Raw genomic sequence first — 8,798 nt, 5'->3', positions numbered from 1 at the left:
AACCATATGCACTTCTTTAAAAAATATGTTTATTTATCTTTGAAAGTTCCCACCTCTTATTCAGCTGTCGCGATTGATTCAGTTCATTCAGATGTTGTAGTTGGTGATGCGGTAGTTGGTTCAGATACTATAGTTGGTGAAGAATGTAGTGGTGCTATTCTATATACTTATATAATAAACGCTCAACAAATTTTGATATCTAAATTTTGAATCCCAGATATTCCTGAAGTATTTATTCTATCTGAAGAAAAGTAAAAATATGGGGAAACTGTTGGTGATGCAGTGGTTACTAATGCAGGAGTTGGTGATGTAGTGGTAAATACAGGGGTTAAGGGGGCTCAAGAAGGTATATAATTTACAAAACTTCTTTTATACAACTTAAAAACTCAACAAACGCTCAGATTATTATTTAAAAGCGTATATGACAAATGCAGTTGTCATTGTTAATGAATCTGAAGTAAACAATGATGAAAATATTATAGTATTAGAACTAGAAGGGAATAATAAATTTGATTCAGTTGTTACTACAGTACTTGCATGGGCTAAGGAATGCATTAATATGGTTAAATTTATCTTCATACATAAAACGCTCATGTTAATATGTTTATATTTTATATGAAAGATACACAAGTTGGATTGAAAGATGGAAAGATGGAAGACACTGTTGTAAATCCTCCAGTGTGTAGTGAAATTTCTAAAGAAGCTGAAGGTATCAAATTTTTGTTAACATATTCAAACATAAAACGCTTATTAAACGCTCACACTTATTGCTTCACAGCTATCTCACTTGGAGCTGATATGGTGCATGTTCATACAAATGCTCAGGAGTCTAGTGAACAAATAGGATGTGAAACCAAAGATGATGTTAATCTCATAAACACTGATAGAACTCTAGAAGATATCATAGGTAAGACACAGAAAAAATGCATTGGTTTATAAAATAAAATTAGTAAACTGCTACAGTGACTTGTCGTTATTGTTTTTCAGTTAGTAAAGTAGAAGAGAAAAACCAAGAATCAAATCGATTCCAAGCAGCAAGAAGCCCCCACTTCTCTTCGGTTTTGATTGAATTAAATCGATTCCAAGCTTTGGGAGGTCGACTAAGGTGTGTACTATTCTCCCATAATCTCGTTTCATTCATATGTTGCCTCCTTGATGATCAATTGCTTCGGTTTTCAACCTAGGGCCAGAACCAGGGATTTTCATTTGACCCGCTTCCCGAGGTCAAAAGTTGGAGTTTTTGGTGTCAAAAGATTCCCAGGTATGTCTAATATATCATACAAAAATTTCGTGATCATTGGAGTTGATTAGTAGGTCAATTGTTAAAAACCGATTTCTAGGGTTCTTGAGTGTTGAAATCGTTAATTGTGCTGTTTCGGGTGTTGTGTGAAAGAATGATCGGCCCGATCAGTTTGAGGATCCTCTTGTTAGTGTAAGGGCAGTAGGAAATATATTTTCTTGGTTATAGGGGCTGGTTTGGTTGGTGATCCTTTAATCGAATTATAATAGCGTGTAAAAAGCGGCTAATTGGGAGTTAATGTGGAAAATGATGAGATTTCAAACCCCATCGACTCGGGTGGTTAAATATTTATGGTTAGGCTGTAATAAAGTCAAATATTCTCAAAATTGGGCTGATTTAGTTGGTGGTTGGTTAATCGGTTCGTTAAAGCACGAAATTTGACACAATTAACATAAAACGAGAATAGTTGGATACTGTTGGTGGGGATTTACTAGAAAGGGGGTTTTGGGTAATTTATGGACTCCGAGGGCTGATGTAGATGGATATGAATATTGGGTGTGTCTTTGGGTCAATCCAACCAGTTAGGTAGTCTCGTATAGTGAGCGAGTCGTGTCGGTCTAGTTAGTGATTGTTGTGTGCTTTATCTTGACAGGCTTATGGATTGTGAGTGATTAGCTAGTGGATTCAGTTGTGATGTTTATGTGATTCATATCAGGTGAGTTTTATGATGCCCATTTTAACTGTTTACGTTTTGGGCTAGCATACACGTTTTATGTCGATTTTACCCTTTTGAAGCATTTGAATGATATTGCATAGTTTATGTTATTTTTACTATCTGTGATTGTAAGTTTGTAAGTTTGATGTTTATGTTATGTTTATGTGTGTGTGTGGCCACCACGTGTATGTTTTTGTTAAGTCGTGACCGGTTCGAAGTGATGTATGTAAAAATTCATTAATTTCCCTGTTGTGGGTTAAGGTGAAGTGTTCCAGGACAGGGAGACTGTCCTTGGGACGAATGTATGTAAAATCCCCAAACAGTTTATCTGTCCTTGGGGTGAAGTTTATTCGGGTCCTTAACTTTGTGATTTGGACTTGATGGAATGTGACCCGTGTTACGTGCTTGACTGGGGAAAATTTATTTATTTATTCATTGATGTTATTTATGTATTATTATGATGTTATTTATATATCATTTTTGGAAGTCATACATTAAACACCTTTGTTGGTCTTTAAAATATTTTGATGATTAAAACATAAACTCGCTCAGACTTTGCGTGTATGTTAGAATGATTTTTAGGTTGCACGTGGATGGGATTACTGCTTGGAGGTGCTCAAGACTACCCGTGATCGCGAGGCAGTTTTAGTCGAAGCCCATTTCTGTTTTTAATAATTAAGAAAACCATAGATGACTTTTTTTCTTGTCTTAAAAAGAAATAATGTTTGAATGTTTCGTTAACTTTTCTGCTACAAGAGTACTCTGAATTGGATTCTTAAATTATGTGAAACTGGCTTTATCTTTTAATTAATTTACATTTACATGTCTTAAGGATAATAATTTGACGTTTAGTAAATTTCCGCCACAAGAATACTCTGTAATGAAATTTTGGATTTTTAAGAAGTCAGTTTGACCTTTATTTTGAATATGTTTGGGATGATTACCAATTGTAGGACTCCCGGGTTTTGGGGTCTTACAGTCACCAAGTGAAAATTTCATAACACCAACATCAACTTCAAATATGATATCCAAAATTACATCTCCGGTATCATTATTACAAGAAAATAAAGACAAAGAGTTGGTGAAAGAAGGAAGAAAGAGAAAGTTAGCTCCTGCGTTGAAATCACCATGTCTTTTATAAGAGGTTGACACTGCAGAAATGTCACAGAGGATGAAAAAATAATTTGAGAGTTTATATTTTTTTTCTTGAAGACATATGGGAAGAGGTTTTCAAGTCTACTTACACAGATTCATTTAAGGTGATTTTGAGAGTTGTTGTCCTGGTTTGTATTTAACAACAAATGCAATTGATGCATTCTGTGAACTGATGAATTATGAAGAAAAGAAAAAATCTGCAGAATCATGATTCAGGCTCTTCGGTACAAGCACACTGCTGGTATGCTTTAATTTACCTATTATCTTTAAACGCTTATCAAAATGCTTATTTGAATTCTTAAGCAGACAAGTGACCATTACAATGAGGCATTTGGTCACACATACGAACAAAGACTCGAAGTGTTTACGGACAACATTGAAACACAAATGATGAGAAGTGAGGTCAAAACAATGAAAGAAGTTGCTATATTTCTCGTGCCAATTCTACAAAAAGATCACTTCTATGTGATGGCTTTCAACCTTCAAACAGGAGTGATAGAGTTGCTTGACAACAGTGCACATCAAGAAATACCGGCTGATAAAAAGTCTAAAAGGCCATAGGACAAACAAAATGCAATCAAAAGACTTTTTGAAGAAAGATACAACAAGTATCCTCAAATCCTGGTAAACGCTCAACAAACTCTCAACAATATCTATAATAAAATTGTGAAATACTTATGTGCTTTTAATTTTTTTTAGAGAACTGTCTTTCAAATGTATCTTAAGAAAATCAATCACCCCATTACTGATCAAATCTAAGAGGCTCCAATCACAAGATTAAGGATGGCATGGAGAACAACAGAAAATGGGGTAGACACATGGAGACATATGATGGGAAGAAACCGTGAACGTGCGGATTATACAAGGAATGTCCTAAACAAGCGAATCAGCTAAAAAGGTTGAGGTCAAAGTATTTGGGCAAAATCCTTCTGTCAGATCTAAACAAGAAATGAGATAATCTTATCGAGAAGCTACATGAATTTACTTAAAAACGACACCGCTTTGTCCAGGACGGAGTTGATTGAAGAACTCCAAAGAAGGCAACAACAAATTTGACTTCTTTTAAAACTTTATTATCTATTTTAATTAATGGCCATATGTTAGTATAAATCAACTAACAAAACATTGGAAATTTATTATTACCAAAGCACACACAAAATACTACATGATAAAAATATTTAAAAACATTGGAACGCTCATCAAACTCTCAGCACATCACGCCACTAGCCCCTGCTCTAATAATGACTTGAGAAAATCCAACTTCAATTTCATTGAGCAGTTTAGTTCAAGAATTGCTTTTGATAATACTTTGAACTGTTCCAACTCATTCTACCCTATATCAACCATAAACAAAACCGTAAGATCTCGGATAGTGCTAGCAGGCATTTTGACAAGAACATTCATAATAAGATCCCTGTAATCCATATTATTGTTAAACATCACAAACTCATGTGTTAGCTTATCATGGCAAGGTTTGTCTGCGGCGACCTGCTCCACAATCTTCATCTTCAAAGCTTCCTTGAAAGATTCTGATTGAGATGATGATGATGATGATGATGATGATGATGATGATGATGAGGCATCCATTATAACTGATTTTGAGATGTGTGGATACTAAGTACTTGACTTCAAAGACAGCTAGCTAGTTTCATTCAATAAAGAGGATTTGTACCAAAAGAACAGGCTTTCTACCCCTTCTGAAGAACTTTGTCTGGCAGGACAGCTCACGTCTATTGGACCTGGTGATGAGCCTATTCTCTGTGATGAGGGCGACACGGTCACTATATCTTTTCTTTTTGTTATCTCTCCTCTATGGAAAGAAAGAGGGGATGATACGTGGCGTGGTATAATAACTTGATCGTTTAGTCAACGAGACGTACGTAAGTCGACATAGCTCCATGTATATGTTCTTTTGAGCTATAAACACAAAAATGAACTGCAGTTTCACGGACCAAAATCATAATAAAAAATACAAAACGCTTATTAGACGCTCATTATACGCTCTTATATGCTTGTCATACGCTAACCACTGTATTTGGTTAATAAACTAATTTTTAATATAGTTTTAAACTTAATTACATTTATTACGACTCACCTGCCAAAATTGGAAAATAATTTTTGTAATGATAGCCTACATCAAATCAATTAAATTAAATTACACTATGTCAACTACCAAAAAGATTAAAAAGTATATATACTACGCTTAAACATGCTTACAAGATCAAATGACATTTGTGTGATGATGATAGCCTACATCAAAACTAAATGACATTGAATAACTATATCTCAACTACCCACAATTAATAGACATCCAAAGTATGTCTATATGTTACACATCCGTTCTTGTTATTCATATCACACAAAAACAATCAAAAACACTTAAAAACACAGTATGTAATGTTTTCATGTGATAAAACAGTGAAAAGCATGGTGAAAGCCAAGTTGGATCTTGAGAAACCAAAAGATGAGAAGTTTCTCACCGCCCTTAAACACTCACAAGCCTACGTGATTCAAGAGAAATCCAAAACTCTTGATGCATATGACGAACTAACGGAGCTACCAGACAGTGAGTTCAAGGCAAAAACTGTTGAGTTCCTAAAACAACAGACTACATGCTACGACTACGTGCATGGTACCTTGGTTGACACGGTTTCAACAGTGTCAATCAACATGGAGTTCAAGGAAGTTGGGCGTGAGATCATCAAGAACAGGGAGTGATATGGGCTGATGGGGTCTGATGATGTTAGCTTTTTGTTTTCTTTTTTTTTATAAAAAAATCTTATCTTGTAAGTTTGCATGGTCTGATGGTCTGCCACGGGTGTAACCCGCGTGTTTTAAAATATAAATAAATAAAAAGTTTTATCTAAACGCTTATGATACGCATGTGTAAAAAAAGGTGACTATAAAACCCACAATATAAAACAATGACTACCTCTTTCTATCTAAAACAATCAATTGCCTGAAACGCTTAAAAACTCTTCACTATGGATTCATTGTTGTTGTTGTTGCTGCAATGCTTAACAAGTTCTGCTGTTGTGGCCAGGTTGGTGAAAAATTTGACACTCCCTACAACTCTTCCCAGATCGACTAATGGCTATCTCTTTCCTTGATTTAATTCTTTTGTGTGAGCCATGACCCTTGTTTCTTATTCGAGTAGGTACATGAACAGTAACTTCCGATGGTTGTTCAAAACCTAAAACAACAGCAAATCTATCCCTTTTAGATGGACGTACTCTTTCATACCGAGTTAAGACTACCTTTCAATTATCAAATTCATCTCATCTCTAATTTTAATCAACTCATTGATATCTGCAACATAACTATTGATAAGGTATTCACCAGCGTATTTTATTTCTCTTGAAATCTCTTTGATCTTCCTGTTCTGATTATTACCAAACTCTGACATTGGAACTGTTCTGATATTCACCGCAACCTCTTTCCTCCATCGATCTTTTATATATATTTTCGGGAATTTCTTGACTTGATACATATTCATAACGTAGAAAATATGCCGACACAACAAACCATATTGTTCAAATTTTTTGCTGGAGCATGTTGCAATAGATTCTTCACCAAACTCACCATATTTCTTAATCACAACCTAAAAAAAGAAAATGTAAAAAGCTCAATTTAAACGCTTAGTAAACACTTGATGATTAATTTAAGTTTAAACAACTTTAAACTAAAACGCTTACTAAATGCTCATACTTACCTCCAAAAATCCGGGAACATACGCATTAAAATCCCATATTTTACACCTCAAATAACCTCCTTCTTCTTCACAAGAACTGAATTGTGAAACACCACCAACAATTTGATTCATTTCATCTTGAACATCATTAAAAATAGATCTTGTATATATCCTAACCGCTTCCCTTTCAAGATAACTTCTAGTTTCTAACTGCGGATACGTGTACCTACTATCATGATCACACCATCTGCCATTGTATCTATGTATCTCCATACAAAAATCAAAATGGTTGAAAACTCAACTAATGTTAACTGAGAATTTGTAGCTTGTCCGAAAAATGGTTTTCGCTCACTGATCTTGATGTTGTACGCATCAATTCAGACAAAGGTTCGTCTCTATGAAAAGCAGGTATCCAATCAAATCTAATTTCATACATATCACTAAGCCATTTATTCTTGTCAAGCTCAAACTCAACCATTATAGCCTGCCATTATTCCTCAAATTCAAAAGGACTAATTGAATCCGTCCACACAATATTACATAGCCTACTCTTATAACCTTCGTTGTTACATAAATCAGCTCCCACCTGATATAACAAAATGTTAAACGCTTATGAAACCCTCGTTACCAATATATAGAATTTGTTACGCTCACATATTTAATATCGAAAAAGACTATTACCATGAAACGCTTGTAAAACGCTCATTATTTAAGCTGCTTAAAACAAACACAGTTAAAGGTTACCTTGTCAGCAACTTTCTTCATGATATGCCATATATATAACCTATGCCTAGTATTTGGAAACACGGATGCAATAGCTTGCTTCATAGTAGGGTCTTGATCATTAACAACAACCTTCTGTGCACTACAAAATGACTTAAGTTACATATGCAATAACCATGTGTACGATTCAATAGTTTCAGAAGCTAATTATCCAGCACCGACAGTCACACTAGGACAATGGTTATCAATTGTCGTAAACAGTACAAAAACCATCTTGTACCTATACATAAAAAAACATATTCATACACTCAACCTAATACGCTAGAATAATATATTGAAACTGTATGGATCAATAACTTACTTGTTAGTCTTAAATGTAACATCAAAAGATATAATATCTCCAAATGCAAGATAATTACTCTTTGAAATCTCATCAGCCCAAAACACACGAACTAACTCACGATTATCATTGACATCATATTCAAAAGAATAATCATATGAAAATGTTTTCTTCGCACACAATTTTTGAATCATCTCAGCGTCATACTCTCCAATATAACAATTCAAACCTTGTTTAAAATTCATACAATCATCTTTAGTTGCACCTACTTTTTCAAAACCACCATACTGTGTTCTCATAAAGTTAAACGCTTTAATAGGTCCCAGGTTCAGATTAGACAACTCATAAATAGCTTCCTCTTGGACATGTGTTAACTTCCTCGCAGAATGAACAAACTGTATATTAGAATCTGCTACCATGCTATGATTATGGCCTTCAACAAAATCATGTACTTCAAAAATTACACTGTCAACATATTTTAACTGTAGATGTGCTCTACAACCACATCTAATTGTCGGTCTCTTCCTCATTTTATAATATGGCTTTCTTGATTCATTACAATAAGCTTTTGAATCGTACATTTTGGCTGGTTTGTGACCTTCTTTACAACATGTAAAATACTTGGTCTTTACTACACCATCATGCATGTAAGATCCACCTTTGCGAACTCCAAATCTTTACTACATAAACATCAAATCAAACGTCATAAAGTAATCCAAACACGCTCATATGATAAAATAAATAAACTACACACTCAAAACACGCTCATATGATAAAGTCAACCACTTTAACAATCCTAATATGAACACGATCATAACACGCTCATATTTTATAACATTATAATCAGTCATATTAATACGCTCATAGTATAAACACAAAAAATCAACCATGTTAAAACACTCCTAATATGAACACGCTCGTAAACTAAACTAAT

At 34.4% G+C, this 8,798-nt stretch overlaps 1 protein-coding gene across 1 annotated transcript; it reads right to left on the bottom strand.

The window, feature by feature from the left end:
• Window positions 1-6,363: 6,363 nt before the first annotated feature.
• Window positions 6,364-8,445, bottom strand: LOC143612929 (protein FAR1-RELATED SEQUENCE 5-like). The gene is made up of 6 exons (XM_077086785.1): window positions 7,886-8,445; window positions 7,747-7,804; window positions 7,546-7,659; window positions 7,154-7,285; window positions 6,823-7,068; window positions 6,364-6,711 (listed from the first exon to the last, which is right to left on the bottom strand). Exons 1-6 carry the CDS (start codon window positions 8,443-8,445, stop codon window positions 6,364-6,366), a joined length of 1,458 nt encoding a protein of 485 aa, XP_076942900.1.
• Between the last annotated feature and the right edge of the window lie 353 nt (window positions 8,446-8,798).

Source organism: Bidens hawaiensis, unplaced genomic scaffold, assembly GCF_021521415.1.
Source record: "Bidens hawaiensis isolate Kalapana, Puna unplaced genomic scaffold, B.hawaiensis_p1.1 tig00036154_1, whole genome shotgun sequence".
Lineage (NCBI taxonomy): Eukaryota > Viridiplantae > Streptophyta > Magnoliopsida > Asterales > Asteraceae > Bidens > Bidens hawaiensis.
The sequence above is the reverse complement of the archived record's forward strand: the minus strand, read 5'-3'. Positions and strand labels throughout refer to the sequence as shown.